Genomic DNA, 23,409 nt, shown 5'->3' with positions numbered 1-23,409 from the left:
CAAAGTGATGCATTATGAGAGAGAGTGTGAAGACATTACTTCCATCTGACAGACAGATGTGCATATGTGTATTTGTATGTGTGTGTGTACATGTGTGTGCGCGTGTGTGCATGCGTGCATATGTGCTCCACACATTCAGAATTCACTGTGTCAGTGTGCCCAGGCCATGTCTCTATCACTGAACCACACTTTCACAGGCCACAGGTCATTTGGCAGGACGAATGCATCTATACATGTGAACGAGCTAATGCACACACTCCATGCATCTGAGCGTCTGGGCGAATCCATGACACAAAATGGAATTTTTGTTTGTTTATGTCAATCTCTCTCGGAGCATGAAGATCATGAAGTGGCACACACAGCAGATAATCTACATGACAGTTTAACAGCAGACTGGGAAACACACGCACGCACAAATACACACGCATACAAACAAGTTCTGCAGCATGCAGCCAATAGCAGAGCAGGAGACAGTGTGACTCACTCTTCTCTACGCTTCAATGACAAATCCTTGGGCTTATGGGTATGAATGACTGCTTAATATGTCTTCTGTTCAAATATATGAATGTGACAGTAGGTGTGAGAGGAAAAAGAATGACGAATTTGGCAAGTTAACAGCTGGGACTGTGTGCGCCTTAAGACTGTTCGCCACGTCCTCCCTGCCTCTATTATAGATTGTGCTGGCTCCTTTCATATTTTAGTTAATAATATCATCTGATACTCCCACGACATATCAGTAACCTGCCAAAAAGCAGAGATACACAATGGCTTGCTTTATACACCTCTAATGTGAGGAATTACTCAAGATTTAATGATCTCATGCTTGTACAGCAAGAAACTGCTAAATTGACACCTATCTACTTTTAAAGCAGCACATTGAACGGAAAGAGCTGTTACAGTTAAAGGGCTCATGTCTTTGATGAGTCTGATGTAGTATGTAAACATTCACTTCAGCTCATAAAATCCATATATGGAAACACAGCTCCACAAGCAGGTTGTTGTGAATTTGCTGAATTTGCTGAATTTGCACAAAAACAAAATGCATTTATGCATGTCCATCTATTTAGTGTAAATTTAAAATACAAGAAAAATGGATTTTAAGTGGTATAACACTCTTCATTATATTATATATATATATATATATATATATATTTTTTTTTTTTTTTTTTTTTTTTAATATATATATATTATATATAAATATATAAGTGATGTTAGAGGATAATGTTTCACCCAAAGCCATTTTTATACAGAGAACAGATGAAAAGTAAGAGACAAATAAGAGCTAATTAAGAGAAATTACGCACTACGATTGCTGGGAAGCTTCACTTCTACAGTATTTGTATTATTTAAGACTTGTAGGTTTCTGCTGTTTGGATTTGAGTCATTTGACAACTGAGAACTGTCAATCACATTTAATATTTTATAGTTGAAAACAGATCACAACATCAGTCAGTAAAGCACTGTAGAACTATCTCCTGGAGTATTTATTTACTTTATTAATAATAATAACCAAGAATATTCCTTAAAACTGTTATTAGCCACTATTTTCAAGCCAAGGCTTTGAAGAAGAGACAGAGAAAGAGGAGTGAAGCAGCAGGGAGAAGCGGTAGTGGAAAGAAAAAAAATCAAGAGATGGAGGGAGGTTAGCCGAACCCTCTGAGTGAGCTCCTCTCATCTCTGTTGCGGGTAGGGGCACGGGGGACGCAATGGGAGCTGTCTGTGTGGTTTCCCAGAACAAAGGCATACTCTTATCAGGTTGGCAAATCCCACAGTGTGGATTAGCTGTGCTGGGTCTCAGCCTGTAACAGATCCGCTCCTTCTAAACCAGCTCAAGGTCTCTGGGCCTCCTTCAGTTTTCTGGCACTCAGCATTTTCACAACACACGAGTGCTCCCTAGCTCTCAGAGCAATTTGCATGCAAGAGTCAAAGCCTGTTTTGTGAAGACAGTGCAGTAGCATAAACACGCTCATAAACACACAAACACACACGCACCATCTTGAAATGAGTAATATAATTCGTACCAGCCAGAAACTGTCTTATTATAAAGTCATTCTGCACTGCAGTGGAGCAAGACATATGACTCCATAAACTAATGCCACTCTCTGAGCTACTGCATCAACAACCAACAATAGCACAATCATGCCACCTAGTGGTGCAGCAGTGGGAAGTCTTGAATAATTGGAGAATTGTATGAATAATATTTTATATGGAACTGTACTGACAGCCTGTAGTCAACAGCAGCTTTGTGATGGCTCAATAGAAGGCAACAAGACATTTCAATTTCAAAGAAAAGTAATCACAGGAGAATGGCTGCCTGAAGGGAGGATTTGCTTGACTTCGCAAATTAGCGTTCCTTAGAAAGGCAAAGCTAAACCATGGTCCCATTCCATCTTCTTTTCTCCAAAAACAGCCGAATCAGTGTCATACCTACAGAGTGTGTGGGCCTATATACTTAGGAACAATACTTGTGTGGGTGGATTTGCTTGAACACATCAAATACGGATTTGCATTTCTAACCCATTTTCCACAGAAGATGCTACTTTTTAGCTTGTTGATCTACGTGGCTGGTTAAGTTCTGAATGTGTAGAAGTATTCTGTGCATTTAGGTTTAATCAGCTGGTGAATCTCTGGAGTTTAATGAAGTAAAATGTGTTCACATAGAAAGTAAGTATACAGGTGCACTCACCATCATTGCAGAGAGGCCCTCCAAACGACGTCATGCTGCAGTCACAGGTAAAGCCCTCCCACTGCTGCAGACACACACCCTGATTAGAGCAAGAGTCTTCCTGACATGTAGTGCTGGGGCCTGTAGAGAGCAGTGAGAGAGAAAGCAAGAGAGAGAGAGAGAGAGAGAGAGAGAGAGAGAAAGTGAGAAAGAAAGAAAGAACATGATGGCCATTTAAAGCCATGTGCAAAAGGCAAGAAAACAGCAGTCTGAGCAAGTGTTCACTATTTCAGCAACAACTGCACTATTCAAAATAAAGGTTCCTAAAAGGTTCAAGGCTTGGACAAATGAGTCTAGGAGAAATGTTTAACTAGCTTGGAACCTTTATATTATGTGCAGGTGCTGTAACCTTTAAAAAAATGTCTTCACACTCACACACCTCATTTACAGAAATGGTTCTTTAAAGAACCATCCATATTCAGGAAAGCAAAAGTGGTTCTTCTGTGGCATTGATGCAAAGAACCCTTTCGGCACCTTTATTTTTAAGAGGAATCTCTTAATGTTCATAGGTCCAAGCCTGAGTATGCATGTTTAGGATTGCTTTTCTATTTTATCTGTTGGGGTTGTAGTGGGAGTAAAGCTGAGTCCAGTAAGGTATAATAGATTATATGTGAGAATGATTTTAAAATGATTAGGAAGACAAAGGAAACATGATAGCATCAGAAATTTGTTTAGATAAGTACTCATATAAAAGAAGTGGGATTCTACCAGTTTTCAAAATTTCAGAATAATTCAGTCACAAAGATGTAAGCAAAGTCATTCAGACTGGTATGATGCGAAATTGTGCACTATAGAGAAACTTACTGACAAATTTCTTTACAATGGAGGTGATAGGAACCAAGTCTACAATGCAATTGTAACTTATGTTATTTACTATACAAAATGACCAGTAAACGTACACATATTTTCATATGTTTTTATAAGTAATGATGATAAAGGTAAGATAAATTGTGGATAAATGTGGGTATTATTTGGCCTTATAATGGCTTGCATGTACCAGTCTACCAGAAATGGAATAAAAAAGAGATTTAAGCCAAGACTTTACTGCAAAACTATTGTAAAACAACGTCTCAGGCATAAAGACACAATTCTGTAACCATCATTAGTGTAAATGTATATAAAAGTTTATGTAAGGTAGCTTTCAGAGGCTTTAAATGCTTCTGGTTCACCACTACTATGACATCTGTTTTTGATACTGGCTCTGTGAGTATCTGCTGAAAAGAGAAATTCACATCAAACCACTCTGAATTACCTTCTTAACATTTTAATGATTTAATTATGCATGGATTTTTGGAATTCCTATTAAATATTATTTCTTTCACACAGATATGTTACATTTAATAAAATAACAGGAACCACTTTATGTCAGCATTGTAATTTTTATTACTATAAATAAATAAAACTGGGGGATTATTGCTTTATTAAAAGGCTACTAATTAGCATGTGCAATCCATTTGCATACTATTACCAAGATTCTTGTTAAATCAGAATGTAGGTGCCATGAGTTCAGAGTAAATTTATTGCTCCACTGTTTTTTACAGTGTAATGATTATATGGGCCGCTGCATTGTAAAATATGATCTGAAAACATATTACTTGTAGCATCGATATCGAGCTGGGAAGCAATTTTAACATCAGTGACAGCTTGGCTTCAATGGCTGCAGTAATAATAACGGGCCTCTTTTGTGATAATGAAGTCTGTTCCTGATATTGTTGAGGTGGATCTAAAAAAGCACCACTGCCCGGGGAAATGAAGCCCTAAGATAAATGGGACTGTCTGGAAGCAGCTCATTTTCTGCTTGGCATCTAGTGGCAGAGCAGAAAGGCAATGGGCCAGGCATATTTCAGCCTGCAGAAGCACTTCTGTTCCCATTACTCTCCCTACTTCAGCAGACGTGTAAAGCAGGCCTTCATCACATAGACCCCCTCTTGGTCTCCATTGGCCAGCCAATCGGCAGCGCAATCCGGTCTACAGGGGAGATGAGGAGTGCTGAGGATTCAGCTAATGTCACCCACATGATCTCACTTTTCCCTGTCGCTCCTCATCTGCATGATTGGAGACTATTATAAAGTCTCCATGTGCAGGACCAACAAAACAGCTTGATCCCTCACAGGCTCACTCAAGTGGATTTGTATCTATCTAGGTAAAGTAATCTAGATTTACATTCATATGACAAAAGATTGATCCATAACTGCATGGGGAGTCCCATCTCATTTTCATAGGACAGAGGTGCTGGACTACTGCCATCTCATTTATATTAGAGGGGTCTAGACTACATGCAGTGGGTGGAGAGGGATCAAAGCCAGGAAGGAAAGGGGGCCAAACACATGCCTTCATTAACGACAGAACATAACAGATGTGAGCTCTAACGGAAAGAAAAGAATAAAAAAAAACAGTAGTGACAGGTAAGTGAAGGAAACCAACACAGGACACTTTGAAGACTCTGGGGCTGTAAATACAAGATGTCCCTTTTTTGGTGCTTGTATTTACGGTGATGAATTAACTCCACTGGCAGCTAGGCAAAAGAGTGATCTACAACATTAGACTTTCACACTGGAGGAAGGGTAGAGGGAGGCACTCAGTTTAAACACATATATATCTATCTACCTTGCAAGTCAGCTTTCATCAATGCAACTTTTGTCAGCCAAACAAAAAAGAAAAGCAAAATATATAAGATGTTAGTAAAGGCACTGAAAATTATTATTTTTTGTGTGATTATAGAAAATGAATAGGTAAAAGTGAGAGCAGGAAAGAGGGAAAGGGAGAGAGAAAAAAGATGCAACGCAAATCAAGCTCTGGAGCGGTAGAGGGTTAGAGTTAGCTATGAGAACTGGACAAAGAAAAGCCAGACAAGGTCCAGACATAGTGCTAAAGACTACAGTCAGACTACAGTCAGTATCAAACAAAGGTTAAGGTGACCACAGACTGGTAGTAAATGCTAAAAATCGTCTGAGAGAGAAAGTGAGAATGAGAAAAGGCAGAATAAGAAAAAAAGCGCACATGATGTGAACACAAGGCCTCAGTATGTTGAGGACAGGTGACCAGAACCCCCACTTGATGTATCTTCCCATATTTTTATGCCTACCTTCACATCCCCTCTCCACTTGGCCTGCGGTGGTCAGCGCATCAGACAGCAGGTCCGGCAAACGGCCATTCAGGTCCACAGATGCCAGGCAGCCCTGGAAGCCCTCTTTAGAATGCACCAGCTTAGGCAGGTCCTTATACATCTCCTTAGACACTCCTCCAACATAGAGGTCACCTAAAGAAAGAAAATGTCAACAGTTCACGCTGATGCAGAGTTAAATCTTGTCATTAGAAAGCTAGAGATGCTGCCCTCTGGTGGGTGCAAAAAATACTGCATAAAAAAACTAATGAAAAGTGCAATTTTACATTACTTACATTGCTCATTCTTTTAAAGACCCAGTGAAACCTCTAATGGGAGTTTTTAAAGTTCTTTAAGGTTCGGAAAAGTTCTTGTGTGTACCTTTCAGATCCAGATTCTTGGCGCCTGTAGTGGTTTGGGTGGTGATCTTAGTGTCTATTTTGACTGTGTGGAGGTTGTTGACGTCCCGTGAGATCATCACATTGTGCCAGTGGTTGTCATTGAGAGGTGTGTTGGAATTGCCTTTGATAAGATGAGCACCATTCCCCAAATCTGAGACGTAGTGCAGGTAACTGTAGCCAGCAGAAAGAGGAGGAAAACATTACTAAACAATCACCAACTATTCAAGCACCGGCTCACAGTATAGACTCAATATAATACAGTCCATTACTGCTTTCTCTATGAGTCCATTATTAAAAGGGCCATATTCTACATTTTTCTTAGATTTTCTTTTTTCCATGTCTGCTTATAATGGTTTAATGTATCAAAAACAGCCAGAATAATTTTTTACATGGTGATTTTCCAACCTCTATTTTGGTTGTATTTGTTACTGTGCTTTTAGAACTAGTATTTTGTCAATGTCAAGTATCACGTCAATCTTGTATCTCCTTCTCCTTTTTTCCATTATTTAACAAACTATTCTTTACATTTTAAATATCATAATGACTAGACCAATAGAAATACTCCAAATTACTTGTAAAAATGTTCTGTTGCAAGAATAAATAAATATTTTTTTCATTTTTCTATGAAGTTAACAATTTGGAGATACAGGGTACCAACAGCAACAATATGTAAATGAGATATGAGGTACTGATGGCAACAGTATGTAAAGTTTCTACAAGTATGTGATCTTCAAAATGCAGGATTAAAATTAATGAAACAAAAGGTTTCAACTGAAATCCTTGGGGACATTGGAAGACACATCTCCAATATTACATGTACTGTCTGTAGTAACAGCACACCTTATCACTTCCACATAAATAAGTAGGCTAAATATGCCTACTTATTAGGTTAAATAGCCTATATAAGTAGGCTAGATATGTTAAAATGTAAATCTATGATGAGTTCAAAACAAACTGTTCTTGCAATTTAGTTTGTATAAATGGACTGGGGGGCTATATTTTAAAATTTTATATTGTATATCACACTCTGGGACATGGCTCTCACCCTTTGACCAGTTCCACCACTATGAAGTCATTGCCATCTCCTCGGTTGTACAGAATCAGCCCATCAGGTGAGGTGGTCTTAAATTGAAGGAACAGGTGCATGGAGTAGTAGGCCTGCAGAGTGGGCAGGGTCACATAACTGGAGCGAGACTTGAAGGTCACTGGGTCTGCCACTATGCTCTTGTAGCCAATCATAGCATTCAGCTCACAGTAGTCAATGTCCCCATTCTTGCACAGGTCGATGTAGGACATGCCGTTGAAGGACAGACCCTGCAGGTGCCCGATGAAGTTGGAGGGTACAGCGGGCATGTAGAGCTTCTCTGTGACGATGCCTGTCTCAATGTTATGGAACTCTAGCTGCGTGTGGTCACCTGTGATTTGACCTTCAGAAGGAGACCAATCAGATGAGCAACTTAGTAAAGCTCAGCGTATAAAGTGGTGTTACACCGCTTTTCCTGAAGCGGCCTCACTCACACCTGGTGCTCTGCACGGTCACTTTAAAACTATTTCAAAGAATGTGAAAAGACTGAAAACAAATTTTTTGATCAGTGAGACAGGAAAACCTTTTAAGATCCTGCAACTACATTTCACAGTTTCTCACTCCAGTAAGGGATGTTATTTGGATATAGTAAATTCCCAGAGTTTCAGCTTTCAACATGCATCAAACACATTCCAATCCGTAAACACATGATGGTGCAATTAAACAGAACAACAAGAGTGATTACAGTTCACGAACTGTGAAAAAATTAAGACTGGTCAGTGGTGCTTATGTCAGAAATGAGGAGATCAAATGTACCTTCCGATGGCTGTAGGTCATCTGCTGTTAACTGTAGGCTTTTTCCTCTCCTGACCACACGGACTGTGTGCCATTCATTATCGTTCAGGTTCTGGCCCGCAAAGATGGTCTCTGGGCCTTTACCTACAACATAGTCCCATACGACTATTACCACAAAGCAGAGGAGCAGAGATATTTCGGGGTAATGAAGGCAAAAGAGACAAAAATCAGATAGACAGATAGACAGAGAGAGAGAGAGAGAGAGAGAGAGAGAGAGAGAGAGAAAGAGAGGAAAAAGATGGTCCTACGTTGTGGACAGAAAAGAGACAGCGTATGGTAAATTGGACCATTTAATTGGACCACTCTTCAACTCTTTTACACCACATTCACACATAATTTTACATCAACCAGTACTGCAAAGCCCTTACTGTCTCAGCTACAGCCTAGTTCTGTTTGCATTTTAACAAAATCCTACCTACATTAGAGATACTTAAGCATAAACCAAAAGCCATACAGTAGTGTGCAAAGTTAGACGCTCTGAATTTATTTCCTGTCAAAACAGCCATTATATACATATATATAAGTTATTCATTTTTCAGGAGATATTTATCAGAAGATTAGACAATTAGAATAATGCACTTGCATGAGGAAGTGTAAAGTAAAGTAAGTAAGTGTAAGTAAGTGTACAAAAAAAGAATGGAAACTTTTACAAAGGCACAAGCTGGACACACCAAGTACTGAACAAACTGGTATTATTTTTATATTATAAGCTGAGGCATTTGTCATATTTGGTTAAATATATTGTCACAGTCCAAAGAAAATCAAGTATATTAAAAATGGTAACTTTACAGGAGACAAAAATCTTCTTTACTTTTAATGTAAGTCAATGTGAAGAATTTGTATTTCAAGTAATTTTAGAGCATTGCTGTTTGTTCATTCACCATGACATTTTCACACAATGTAAAGGACAGTCACTGTATTAAATGATGCAGAAAACTGAAGAATAAGCAAAAAGAGAGGTACATGTTTTTCATTTGACAGTGAGAATATGCTGTTATATGTTTCATTTCTTGACACTGAAAATTAATCATTTGTACTAAAAGGCCATTTTGACTGGAAATTAAACAAAGGAAGAGTTTGACTTTTGCACAATACTGTATGAGAGCAACGTCAAACCACAGCACTGACCCTCACCTAACACCATAAGTCCACCAGAGCATCTACTCTTCATTTCAGCCACTAGATGGAGACACGCAACAAGTCTTCCCCTCCGGGCTCCCAGAGGGAGCTGTCCAGTGTCTGCTTGAGTCGAAAGATGCCATGCTGCATATTCATCTCACGTCCTTTCAATCCCCGAGTGTTTTAGGAAGCATATTCAAAACCCACGGACTGTAAATTCCATTCGAGAAAGCAATTTCTCGCTTGTAGAGCCTCCACCTTATTCCATGCACTTGTGCAGAAGGGTAGGGAGAGGTGGGGGGGTTGCATCTTGCTGCTTTGCTCTCAGGCTTCTGGTGGTGATCAGAGAGCGAGGAGAAGGGGCCCTGCAGGCTCTGTGATTTTCAGGTGCTCACTCTTTGACATGCCATCGTCTCCGCTCATCACTCGGCCGGCTGCTAAAAGGGCAGGGTGTCATTGTCAGAGCCGCCCAAAGCACGTCTCACTCGATAACAGGTAAAAAAGAGGCACCATTAAAGAACTGCCAGCCTCGCTATCGATTTCCCATCCCTCTCTGCTCTCAATTACTATGAATCCAGATCAGGCAGCCATGAGTCAGCTCAGATGGGAAAGGGGGAAAAACAGGGGACGGGAGGCTTTAAGGTGCCTCGCAGCTCCCCCTAAAGGAATCTATGTGCTCTATATTCTACCCCTCTGAAGGAAGAAGGAAGCTGAGAAGGAAGGAATATACCAACAAGGTGGCACATACAGAGGTAGAAGAAGTACTATAGAGTAAAATAGAGTATTTTAAGCGATTAATTTCAGTTTTCATTTGTGTATAATAGGTTATCTGGGTATGATATAAATATAAAGGGGACAACTGGGGTAGTTAAGGGCTAAAGGGAAATTCCACAGACTTTTCAATATTTCTGCTTTAAGATGTAAACAGTCATTCAAAATGGTTTGTGTAAAATTCTCCATTGTAGGAAAATTTGCCACAACAGAATTCGTCACAGTGTTGGTAATAGACATTTTATCCAGACATCTAAAGCGTTTAATGCCTCTAAAAGCTTAGTCACAGGTAATTTTTACATGGAATGTTTATGAATACACTGCTGGATACCTGAGACACTGAGTGCGTGCACATGCACTCAATAATTCGATCATAACTGGATTTCTGCATTTATCTTATTATTCAAATGGTCATGTAAACAGCATATTCTGATATCTAGGTCAAGAAATCTGATAAAGAGAGCTGGATCTTAGCTCGGTGATCAGATTTCTCTGTGCATGTATACTCTTATTCGGATATCTTTCGCATTTCTCAATCTGCACATGTATGAAAACAGACTGCGCTACCGGAAATAAGCAAGCAGCAGCAAGATGTAAGCAAGATGGCAGCAAAACACTTTTGGAGCGACACTGAAACAAACTCCATGCTTGTCAAAATCAAAGATTTAAATATTTGTCATCTTTTAGATGATTTTTATAGGTATATTTTTTTTAGGTAAAGTGGTGCGACTTCATGGCATGAAGTTTGAGTTTTACACTAGGTTTACATCATGTCTTCTGTGAGTTTATTTGCTGGTTGCAAAGCAGAAATCTGATTACTCCCTGACACATGTAGACCTGGAGTTTCCCCATTAACTGATTAGCCAAGTGCATGTAAGCACATTGAGCAGATTACCTAAAATATATTCATGGTGTGGAGGCACATGCAAACAGGTTTATAGACAAAATAGAGCACAAAGACAACCATCGTTAACATTACATATAAAAACTCAGAGGACATGCATAGCTTCACTGATGGTTTTGGATAATAAATAAAAGGGCTTGTGTTGTAGACTTCACAACCCCTGGTTCCTGTCACAACCATTAAAAAAGAGTTTCTCTATGATTAACTATTTTACTACATCAGACTCCAGACTTTCAATCACCGAATTATACAGGAATTCTGGAATTATACAGGAAATCGGTGGAATTTCTTATTTAATCATTTTCTTTTTTATCAAGCTGCACACATTCATGTCATTTTCTGGTATTAACTGCCATAGACTAAATCCTCCTTCACTGCAAATGAAGCACTAACAACTCTTCCAGTGTAAAAGCTTTTTAAGAGCTTTTTAGAAGCACACAGCAGACAGAAAATGCTGCTTTAATGTAAGCATCAAAAAGGTCATATGAATGGTTCTAATTCATCATGAATGCAGCATAAGAACGTACTGTTTCAACGGAAAGGTGATAATAAAAACTTGAGTCATGATGGTCATTGCGGTTGTCCACACAGCTCTGCATGGGCAGCTGGACCCAGTGGGAGAATCATGGGGTCTTTTGCTGCATCGCCATCATTAGTGATTTATGTCCAGACATGCAGCAGAGACCAAAAGCTCTTTCTCTGTCTGAAAAAGCACCTCGTTGCCATGGAAGTGGGGCAGATGGCCATGTGTGTCCGGTCACTTTTATTCCCATCTCCCTAGTTGGAGGAAGAGGGCAGAGTTAAATAAGCGAGAGAGGCTGGCACAAGCTGGCTGGAACATTCTGACAGGCCAGGGCCAGCGGGAGAGCACAGAGCGGACACGCGCAAACACACACCCATACTCAAAACACACAAGGTCTGAGGCAGGGGAGAGCAGCCCGCCTCATTTAAAAAAAAACAAAAACACATGGAGCAGGTAGACGCAGCCATTTTGAGTAAGAAAGCTTTCCATGCAGTACAACGACGCAATGACTCAGCACTGTGGGGTTTCCTTAGCCACATCTATTTAAGAGAGATTTGCACAGGTGGGGATTTATGTCATTAAAAGGAGATTAACATCCCTGATTAGCAAAGAGTCCGTTATTTCTATTGAAACTCAGCTTGGATATATGTTTACTGTGATAAATAACCAAATATATAAAAATGGTTACTACCTTAAAGCCATTAAGTCCAGATGGCATAAGCTAATTATGCTAACAGCAACAGTATTAGCATACATGTTAGCATGCACACAGTGAGAATATTTTTCACACCTCCACAGAGAAAAATATCTTGCAGGATTCTACACGTGAATATTTGTGTGAGTATGTGTGTGCTTGAAGAACAGTGCAGTATATATTTCATACAAGGCACAGGGTAAAGATAGATAACTAGCAAGCAAGGTAAGAGATTAGCCAAATTCAATGTTTTACACTGGCAACGAAAAAGACAATTAAATCATCAACTGCAGTTATTATGAAGGCTTAAGCTGTTTCTCCAGCAGATGGAGAATGAACTAGAGCTAGAACCACACTTTTTTTTTGAAGCTGGTAAAGTTATCAACCTGGGAAGATTAGTTAAAAAAATAGAATTTAACAGAGAAGTTTGATTGTAATAGCTTTAGTAGCCTACAGGTGAGCTTTGTTTTAGTGCTTGTCTCAGTATTCATCCTGTTGTACCAGTTCAGCGTTATCCATCCAGAAGTTAAGTTCTTTGCAACTGTGACATGACACATTTGTCCTATAAAACAGGCGTTTATAGAGATGAATTAAAACAGCAGGACATCAACATGGCCCACCAGTTGTCTGCTTCTTTAGGAAATGTCAGTGCCATAATAATGATAATAATACAAAAAATGATAAAAATAAAAAATATATATATATATATCCCTAAAACATATGGCTCTAGCAAGGCACAATACCACCACAAACTTATAGGCCAATTCTCCCAAGAGCATGAAGTGACCCCAGCAATTTCTAAATATATAACTTTCATCCTGCTGTCACTCAGTACACATTAACAACCTATGAACTGATGTGACAGCACTCTCTTAGTGCAACACACTGTCACCCTGGGGGGAGCCACAGCCCCTAATTGGCATCGGCTTGCTCTCCGTGTCAGTAGAACGGCACTCGTACACACATACACACAACCGAACTGCTATGGCAGACAGAGAAAATTAATGAGGATACAAAAACGAAGCGAAGGGCCGCACAATAGCAGGCTGTTAAAACATGCAAAGCCTCTGCTTCTTTTCCTCATGGGGACCTTAAATAAAACATCTCCTTTTGCTCAGAACCAGAAGTTGCCTTTTTGAAAATGGAGTCAGACATGAAGCCTTGTCCTAGAAAATGTAAATGTTGCTCAAAAAGGCAAATAAAGCAGAAGATGTCGTTAAAAAAATGTATTGAAAGTCATTACGATTTCAGCTCTTCTGAATTACCCAAACTATCATGAAAGCTAAAATGGCTGCCGCTCTAGTGAAGCACTTCAAAATGGAGGAAGCGGAAGTCGCATATTCCAGAGTGAAAAAAAACATGCAGCAAATTACAAAAGCGTGCCACACCTCACAAAATACTTTTAATCGATCTGCTTCCTGCACGACTTGCAAATGAAAACAGCAAAGAATAAACAAGAAACATGCGTGAGGGGCAACCTCTTTGTTGCATGCAATGTTAAAAGGTAAAGTCTCAGCAGGGGACGCATCGGCGAGTCTTTTCCATCACTGATGTGTTTATTACACAAAGGCCCCATACCTAATCTGGCAGCAGGTGAGAACACGCTTGACACTTGCGTTTGTGCTCCCCTACCTTGCGGCTGTTTTTTGGTATGGCAGCATTCCCTGCAGTTTCCCTGGATCCTTGCACACCCCGCAAGGCCCCCATCCCATTTGGCCCCCCAGCTCGACACCTCTTTTTCCTCATACTTTGCACTTCAGCACAGTCCTCTGCAATTATTTCCCAAAGTGCTGTGCAGGAGGGGGTCTATGTGCGAGGGAGATGCAAAGGACCCTGACAGCTCTCCTGCGGTCCCACATTTCATGCACACCCTGCAGCTGGAGCCTTGGATTTTTCGCAAAGGCTCGGGCCCCCCAACGCTGCTCAATTCTCAGTTTCCTGCTTCATTCAGGACGCTACTGGAGCTTTCCATGGGATGGCAGACTGGTGGGAATTTTAGCAGTTTGGGAATGAAGTGAACAGTCCCTCAAGGCAAAACGCAAATATTTTACAATGCTGCACTCCAGACAACTCAGAATATCTAACTTCCTTCCAGGGAAAGTGCAAGAGAACACCAATAGAGATCCAGATTTCAGTGATATTGTCTCATGCAAATATATTGGCTTGCAGAGAGAAGCCCACTGTCCAATGCAAATACTCGTCATAACACAATTTGAAGCTTAATTTGAAGCTATTAAACTGCATTGTTGAGTCAAAATTGCTAATGGCATTACATTATAATCTGTTATGTGTGCAGTGATGCCACATCTGTTTTACCACAGATGTTAAAAATGAAAGCTTTTAAAGCAACATTAGCAACATTATGTATCAATGTTAGCTTAAAATAACAGCTTCAAAATCATTTTGATTTTGGTACACTGACTTATAGTAGGAAGAATGGCATCTTGGTCACTGTTATTTATGAAAGACTGCAATGTACGCTGTAACCATATCAGTCTCTTCCCTGGCTCAGAGTTTTGTAGTTTTTCCCAATGCTTAAAGTCATCCTCAGTCCATTTCAGGCTAGCAAGTAAAAAACAAATAAATCTCACGCCAAAATGTTTGGTCAGTCTTTGTCAAATAAGCCTTGAAAGTTTGTAACCTCCTTTGATAAAGTCCTGTAATATAACATTGCCTTGCAATTTGACATGTTTTTTTCTCTTTTGATGTTGCCTTTGCTAGTGTTGTGCCCATTCCTGCTCCCTGGTAGCCTCCGATTCCATGTGCATGTATATCACACAGGCAAATGGACCCTACTGATTACACTCCTGATTTCAGTTATTTACACATAGAAAACACTTAAATCATGAGTGTAATCTGTAGTGTCCACATGCTTATGTAACACACATGCACACACAGAAAAGTCTGATTCCATATCCTTTAACTCGTCAACAAATGCATTCGTACAGCTGTCATTGAGGGGCGCTGAAAGCACGGTTTGTCTTTACGACAGTGGAGTAAAAGAGAAATACATGCCGCAACTGGAGGGGGAACCCCAACAGCAAAAAATATCAATTCTCACATAATGTTCAGCCATTTTCATTGTTTATAAGCTATCCTTACAGACATGGGAATGAGTTGCGGTCAAGTAGGAAATTTCCACATTCAACTTATATAATAATATAGTATTAGACCTATGCCTTGGAAACACTATACAACTTTTAAAATGCTAACAGATTATGAAAAGACTCATATCTCAAAATTTTATACTTTTCAAATGATTTTTGTAGGTCTTCATGAACACTGAAAAATTGGGGATCACACAGTGAGTGCACAAAAAGGATCATCCAAGTGTTCTTTACTAAAGAAAATGAAAGAACTCTCTGCATCTTGAAAGGGTTCTTGAGATTGATGAAAAATGTGCTATAGATTGTTCTATATTGAAAAGGGTTCTGTTGTTATGATACAAGCTTGTAGCAGAAGAAGAACTCTATGTTGTACCCAACTTGTAACCTGTTGCTGAACTGAACACAGTAAACATGCGTGAAATGTATTTATTGATTGACTGATTGCTGGGTTTAATTTCCACTGGACATTGAGAAGATGCCATTTAGATTAGGCATGACCATATTAAACGTGATAATCTACAGCTGAACTTAAACTAGTTCGGTCAGCAAGACATTAGACCTTGTGTTTTGTTAAAGAAAGGTACTCCCTTCATCACTTGAGGAGAATCCTTGCTGCCATCTTTCAAGGTGTTCAGATTCTCAAAAGGGTTGAGAGAAGTGTCTATTAGCAGCCCTATGAGCATTCAATTTGACTTGATGGAGAAAATATACAAAACTTTAGGCCATGTCATATTCCAATTTGCATTTTTTTGTTATAACCCTTAAAAGAATATAAAAGTTAACATCTATCCTTAGAACTAACCAAACAAGATATACATTTTCAACTACCTTTAGTTAACTGCATATGATTATTTACCTTCAACTAACTACAGTAAACGCTAGCTAGCATTAAATGACCTTAACCTATTTACTTATTAGCTAAGTTTAGTTTGTCTGCTGAAGTTTAGCTGAGGTAGTTATCTGGGGTGCAGATTGCTAGGGTGACAAGCTGTCCCAACATCATGTTTTCAATTGTTCAAAGGAGCCAGAGCTTTTTGCTGTTGAAACTTAACACACACTTCCTTTAGCAAATGAGCACTGGTGTTACACATAAAGATACAAGATGTGTAGGAGGGTCCAGGAGGGTGGGTGGGAAATCAGTGAGAAGACATGAAACTGTTGGAGAGTCTGTGCCCCCTCCACATGTCTATATTTTCTGACTGTAACTGTCCCAAATTTTGCAGACCAAGGCTGGCTAGCACAGACTTAGCCCAACTGTGAGTCGTGATTATACCTGGGGTAACACTGCTGTAATATATCCCTGGGTTATGCAGGTGCTGAAGGAATCAGACTTGAGGAGCCTCACAGTGAATATTCAGTTAGAGGTAGAGCGTCCCATGAGCCCCACTCTTGCTGCATGGGTTGGTTTGAGGGACAAACTTTTTTTGTTTTGTTGGAAGGGAGGAGATTGGTTAAATTGGCTGGTACAGGGACAGGAGGTTTAGGGTTCAGTGCCCAGTTGAGTACTACATGAACAAAGTTAGATATCCTGCCCAGAATCAAGCATCACTGAGATAAATTGGGTTAATGCCATGGTGATGGAGCAGCATCCTGTTGAGGGGACATAATTATATGACCATCTGTTCTAGTACTCTGAGATTAGGATGGCCGGAGACTAAGAGCTGAGCTCATGATATGTATCCTTCTAAAAGGCCTTTTAATGCTTTTTTTTCAAGGATCTACTCTGAGACAGGTTTGGTGAAGTGAACGCAGTCGCACAATACACACAGATCAGTAAATACCACTCACAAACAGAGCTCTGAAACATGCAGAGCACACACACATCCAGTTAAGGCATAAGAGACAAAATGGCTGTGGTTTCCACCCATTCCCCTGCGTGTGACTTGCAAGTCCTGTGAGTGCCAGCATTCTCTCCTCTGTCCTCTGCACTATTTGCATTACAAATGAAACACCGGCATCGTCGCTGCATATTTATGAGAGCGACCATTCCGGTAAGCGGCAATGCTGCTGCATATTTATAGAGGAGGTTGTTTCAGCGAAATGAGGTTCTTTTGAATTCACATGAATCTCTCGTTTCAGGGGAAGGATGGAACGCATCTAAATGTCTTCCACTTGTCAACCATAAATGTGTCTCCATGAAGATTGAGCGCAAGGTGTTATTAAATCAGCAGCCGTTCAATAGGAGCTTCTGCTGTGTGTGTGTGTGTGTGTGTGTGTGTGTGTGTGTGTGTGTGTGTGTGTATGTGTGCACGTTTTGTTCTCACTGTCAGGACTTGAAAATGACAGTAAGAGCATTTCTTCTCCTAAGAAAAATGAAACATTGGCACATACCCATAAGTAAAAAATTAAAAAGGGAGCCCCCATGTGTTCTATATCTGGCTTTATTTGGAAAAATGAGAAATAATGTTTTCTTTTACATTTCTGCAAAACCTATGTTCACTACTAATGTACTAACTAAATGTGAGTGAGTGAGTGAGTGAGTGAGTGAGTGAGTGAGTGAGTGAGTGAGTGAGTGAGTGAGTGAGTTATAAGCCAGTTTCTCCAGGTGCTTCAAAGAAAAAAAAAGGTAAGACTTTACTGTAGGGCAGTGTTCATAAGGCTCATTTCATTAGCTATAACTTGACTTAACATATATGTCAGATGACATTGATTTATTTATGACACTGGTTTGTGTCAAGCCACTTTTGTTCAACCAGCCCTAATTGGCAAGCTCATATTTTCAGCATTATGTCACTGTGACATACTCTGGGCTACAAAGCCTGTGTTTATAAGACCATGTGTGCACATGCTTGATGGGGAACTAACTGTGTGTTTACCTATGTGTGACTGCATTAATTTGTCTCCTGTGTCCCTATGGAAGTCTGAGCATGTATGTGATAGCCATGCAAGTGAATTTGATCACCTCTTTGCCTTCTCTGTTTGCACAGTAGTGCGCCTGAGCCCAGCGAAGGCATCTGTGAATGTGTGTCTGTGTTTTCCTCTTGCACAGGGAGATAAGAGAAGGACACAGGCAGCCCCCTGAGAAAGCTCAGCTGCGTTCCTGTCTTGGGCATTCTCTTCAGGTTAGCACAGATCACTGAATTATGGTCAAATTAGCCAACGCACTTAGTCACCATGGGGTCATTAGTGCACCACTGAAATCAAACCAAAGCAAAACTCTACTGTGCATCTGTACATACTACGCTATAGAATTCATGGACAAAGAAAAAAATGACACCCTAAAGTAAAATCAGAAAAGATGCATTTTATTCCACCTCGGGTGATTTTGTAAAAGGTCAAGTCCTTGAAACCCACGAAAGCTTCTGACTTGGTTGAGAAAAACAGGGTTGCCTATTAATGAAAATAACACAGTTGTTACTATGCAACACCAAAACAAGAACATTTTCTGAAGGCCATATTTGGCTGGGGTTGTGGAATTTCACTTTGAATATGAACAAGCAGTCGTAGCTTGAATCACTCAAAGTCAGAGACATGAGGGAATGCATTAACACACACAAAAAGAAAACAAACAGAAAAAGCATCTTTTGTGTTAGATTTGTGAGGCATCCACTAATTATCCAAAGGCCTTAACAAAACGGATGTCAGGTCTGTGCAAACATTAGAGGCAGAATGGAAATAAAGGAGGCTGCATACACCTGTCTTTCGCCCCACATTCTTCTTTCTCCCTCTCTCCCTCCATCTCGCCTTGCAATCCCACAGTCTGATATGTCCCTCTCTGCTGCGAGTTTAATGAGAAAGCAAACAAGAAAACGAGTCGCCACAGCTCCTCCTCTTTGAAAGAAGTATGGTACAAACCCTCCCCATCCTCATCCCTATGAAAGAATGCAATAGGAAAGTAAAGGAACAAAAAATAAAGATGAAGACAGAGGGAAAGAAGGGGTTTCTGGCTGGGAGCTGGAGGCTGAGAGAGGGGATTTGAGGAAATGATCTGCACTGAGGTTTGTTGGGAGCAGCGGGCTGGGATGGAGTGTGATCTGTGAGGGAGAAACTTAACCACCACTACTTCTTAGCCACAGTCAGCTTCATTTCTCTCCACTGCTGCTTTAAAATGGCTGCCAGAGAAGCTGCAGGCTCCAGCGAGCCTGCAGGCTAAACACGAGGAGAGCTACCTGGCTGCTCTGGTGGACAAAAAACAGCTATGGCATTGAGCTAGCTGCTGCAAATGCAGCATGTACTGACACTTCCCGTGGACACGCACCCACACACACACACACATTTATTCAGAGCATAGTTCATTCAGCATTTCATAGGTGGCAAGTTATATTGAAGAGAAGCACTTACTGGTAGTACAGTTAATCCTGATACAGTCTAGATGGGGGAGAACAGACAAGATGTAAATTCAGCCTTCAAGGTTAAGACTGCAGAAATCCATTCAAAATCACAGTGTCCACAAACTGGGGACGGACACACAAATGGCACGGACCGGCGAGGATCTGTTACACTGATCAGACACGCGCTCTCTCTCATCTGCTCTGCCTCCTGCATCGAGATAATGAAATCCAGGTGGAGGTAACACACTCTCGCATGCCGTCTCACACGCCGGGCTCATGAATATTCATGCCCTCGCCCCGGCCCGTAATATATTTGGAATTAGGGAAATTTGGCGAGTATAGAAATGTGATTATAGCCAGATCCATATGAGTCTCAGCACTGCTTGAATATTCAGAGGTAATTGATTAATTTCTTTTCTGGGTTAGCTCAGCAAATGGCAGCAGCAGAGGAATGGAGAGAGTGAAAGAGAGAGGGAGAGAATCTAGCCAGCGGAACAGTGTGTCCTCGCCACCGGCGCTTCTGCTGCTCCAGTATGCACATTTTTTTTAAGCTTTCCCTTTTAATGAGCAGAAATAGATGAATTAAAGAACAAGTAGAAACATTTCTCAAGACTTTAGAACTGGAAAAGGCTGCTAGGATACAGAACAGAGAGGGAACTCTTGTGCTTGGTGAGGCACACTGCAGCAGAGCGCCAGTGCATGTCCAGTGTAAAGCTAAAGCCTCTTGGGAGCAGAGCTGAATTCGGAATGCTTTTCTGGGCAAAAGGAAGGGAAAAAAAACACTTGCAAAACCCTCAGTCCTTGACTAGCAGTCTGCCTTTCACCTGTGAGGAGCACACCATGCCTATATTTAAATATTCAGATATCACACTGAATGGTGTTGGCTCTCACAATGCAGTGTGGAGGGCAGCAAGACTGACCAAAGGTTTCTATGTATGCTTGTGATATCTGAGTGTACTGATGGAAGTTATTTCTCCAATGTGGCAGCTAAAAGTCTAATTAACATTTTCTATCACCCTTGTTTTAACCTGTCTAGGTCCCCTCTTTGAAATTCGTCATACATTCTGTCTAATTATTTCTCATTTGTAGCAAATTGAAATTGCTAAATTCAGTTAAAAGTGAGAATTCTAATCTTTTGATTGATGCCATGTTCGTGTTTGTAAGTAGAATTACGACTTGAATCCAGACTTAAACCTGTCAATACAGGATACAGGATATAGATACCATATATATATATATATATATATATATATATATATATATAAAACGATGTACTACGTAATGACTATAATATAAGAATGTAGTATCATAACCAAATCTATGACATCAACTCTAGACTTCTAAGTGTTTAATCAGCCTGCAGAAATCAGTGTGAATTAGCCTTACACATCTAAACCTAATATTCAAGACTAAAACCACTACTGTAAATCCCGTTCTTTCATTATAAATACTATATTGAATAGCACCACGGCCAGTCTTCTCAACATGGAACATTATAGCTGCCTGTGTCCTGGCTACTGTAATGAATAATACCTCTCATTTTGGTTCATACTGCAGAGCAGAAGGTACTTTTATTACTATCTTTTGCAAAGTGTACCTCTGGAATGGGGGGATCGATATTTTTCATGCAGCTGCTCTGTGGGCGAGTGTGTCCTATGATGGAGTGGAGGGCCGTGAGAAATCCAGAGCAAATCACAAATCCAGCTCCTCTCTCTCTCCCATGAGGCTGCAGCTCATTGCGTGTCGTCAACCACAGCAAAAATGTGGTCGCAAACAGCCAGAGAGCAATGTGTGCCCACCCAACAGGGAGTGCAGTCCCGTCTGGACTAGAGGGGGAATGATGTGTGTGTCTGTGTGGATCTGGGTCTATGTATATGTACACACCTGAATTGTATTTAGGTGTGTATGGTAGGAGATGGCAGGGGTTGGAAGAGCCCTTGAGATCAGGGCAAGGCAGATATGGTGTATCTAAGTGGTCAGGTTTAATGGCATGTCCTGAAGCCTGATGGCAATGCGTGGCATTACTAAGAACACGCGTCTTGGTGTTAGAACATTTGTTTCAGCACACTAGGCTGTCACATGGGGCAACTGTGTGCTCTAATGTACATAAGGAAATGAGCTTACATATCTTAGTGGGACAGAACCAAACAGTGTAACTTGCTAATGTTTCTAAAGGGGAATTACACAGAATTTTCAAAATGTCTGCATAATTCAGTTGTTGAAGTGTAAACAGTGATTAATCATTTAACTTTAGATGGTGCAGAGAACCGACTCAGAATTCTTTACAATGCTGTTGATAGGAACCAGAGGTTACAATGTCTACAATACAAATAAAGCTATTTTATTTACTATATAAAATATTATTTTCAATGTGATTAGTGAACCTACATGCATCTTCATGCAAACTTTTCTATGGAGACTTGTTTTGCCTGTATTTTTGCATGTTCAGGACAATGTTTAAGAACAAATGCCTATCTTGAAACTATTGCGAACAATGTCTCAGGCATTAGGCAACACATGCACAATGATTTCATGTAATAACTTTCTGTGAGATAGCTTTCAGAGGCATTAAATGCTTCAGACGTCTGGCTCCTATCACCACCACTTTGAAGAATCCAGACTGGGGAAGTTTAGAATGGTTCATTTCACATCAAAGCACAGATTTGTTTACATCTTAACAATTTAATTATGCAGGAGTTTTGAAAAGTGTCTCCACAGTAAAATAGAATGTAGTTGGACTCACATTCTTTCTTTTGCAGAACTTATTGAGAGGAAGAGCAGACTTTGCTGAACAATAACAAAAATTGTAGCATTGCGTTTCCAGTTTAAAAAGCTACACAACAAAGCAGGACTACTCCATAACTAACTGAATTTAGGCAGGTTGGAAATGGCAAGAGATTAGCCAGTATGGTAATATTAAATTTATTACACATTAAAAAAGCTACACTTCATCTGTAGTAACAGTATGACCTATTACAAGCATGTAAAATAACTGTTTGACACTAATGACGTATCTAAAATTCCATATTTTGACAAAAAGTTCTCATTAGCTTAAATTGTATTTTTGACGACTTTCTGTAAAGCTTGTCTAACTATGCAACAGTTGCTATGAAAGGACATATTTGTGTGCAGAACACTAATAGGCCAATTGACAGTGGGTTAAAATGGTAAAAACAGGGAATACAATTTACACTTTATGCAATTGGCTATAATAGCCATTATGCTCTATGTCTTTCTAAAACCAACAATAAATAAAATAGGGTGTGTATAAAGGCACTAAGCGTGCACTCCCTGGTGGGGCAGCTACAGCATGCTCATCTGGAAGTGTGCGCAGGGCCGCAGACTCTGGCCTTTGAAGGGTGTACACCTTTCGTTCTCTTCACACAGAGACAAGAACAGCAGGTACATAATGTGTGCATACATGTGTGACTGTGTGTATCACTGAATTAACATGGTGATAAAAGGGAAAAATTATAACAATGGATCATTCATTAAAACTGTGAGAGATATGTCTTTCATAACTTGTATGTATAAAAATGGGTGCAAATATCACTTGTGAACATATGTGTTAAGAAAAATCAGATCACAGTGAGTGAGTCTGAGGTCTGTATATTTAATTGTGGCTGTGGAGTGGAATGATCTGATTGGCTGAGGTACCTAGATTGACAGTAAGTCGGACCCGTCCTCCATCTAGCTCCAGTCGGAGTGTGTCTGCGGAATTGCGGGAGGTGGTTGCCATGAGAACACCGTAGGCGCGCTGGGAGCGGAAACGGAGAGACACATCCTCCGCCTCAGTGTGCATCACCACCGGCAACTTGATCTTCATGAACTTACTGCCATCATAACTGAGGATAGTGGCCTCTGAGAGAGAGGGAGAGAAAGAACTCTTTGTTAAGTTCATAAATAGCTATA

The 23,409-nt window shown here is 40.2% G+C and overlaps 1 protein-coding gene across 21 annotated transcripts in view; it reads right to left on the bottom strand.

The window, feature by feature from the left end:
- Positions 1-23,409, bottom strand: part of nrxn1a (neurexin 1a) — a 186,041-nt gene that overhangs the window by 61,564 nt on the left and 101,068 nt on the right. For 14 of the 21 annotated variants that reach the window (XM_037544104.1, XM_037544106.1, XM_037544114.1 and 11 more), the window contains 7 exons: positions 23,155-23,358; positions 19,508-19,534; positions 8,070-8,192; positions 7,275-7,656; positions 6,210-6,400; positions 5,811-5,984; positions 2,687-2,806 (listed from right to left, as the gene is read on the bottom strand). In XM_037544104.1, the coding sequence (XP_037400001.1) occupies positions 2,687-2,806; positions 5,811-5,984; positions 6,210-6,400; positions 7,275-7,656; positions 8,070-8,192; positions 19,508-19,534; positions 23,155-23,358 (1,221 nt within the window). The remainder of the gene's footprint in view (positions 1-2,686; positions 2,807-5,810; positions 5,985-6,209; positions 6,401-7,274; positions 7,657-8,069; positions 8,193-19,507; positions 19,535-23,154; positions 23,359-23,409) is intronic. The other 7 variants (XM_037544115.1, XM_037544111.1, XM_037544117.1 and 4 more) reach the window with 1 other exon arrangement.

Source organism: Pygocentrus nattereri, chromosome 13, assembly GCF_015220715.1.
Source record: "Pygocentrus nattereri isolate fPygNat1 chromosome 13, fPygNat1.pri, whole genome shotgun sequence".
Lineage (NCBI taxonomy): Eukaryota > Metazoa > Chordata > Actinopteri > Characiformes > Serrasalmidae > Pygocentrus > Pygocentrus nattereri.
Note: the sequence above shows the minus strand (reverse complement) of the source record. Positions and strands in the feature narration are given on the sequence as shown.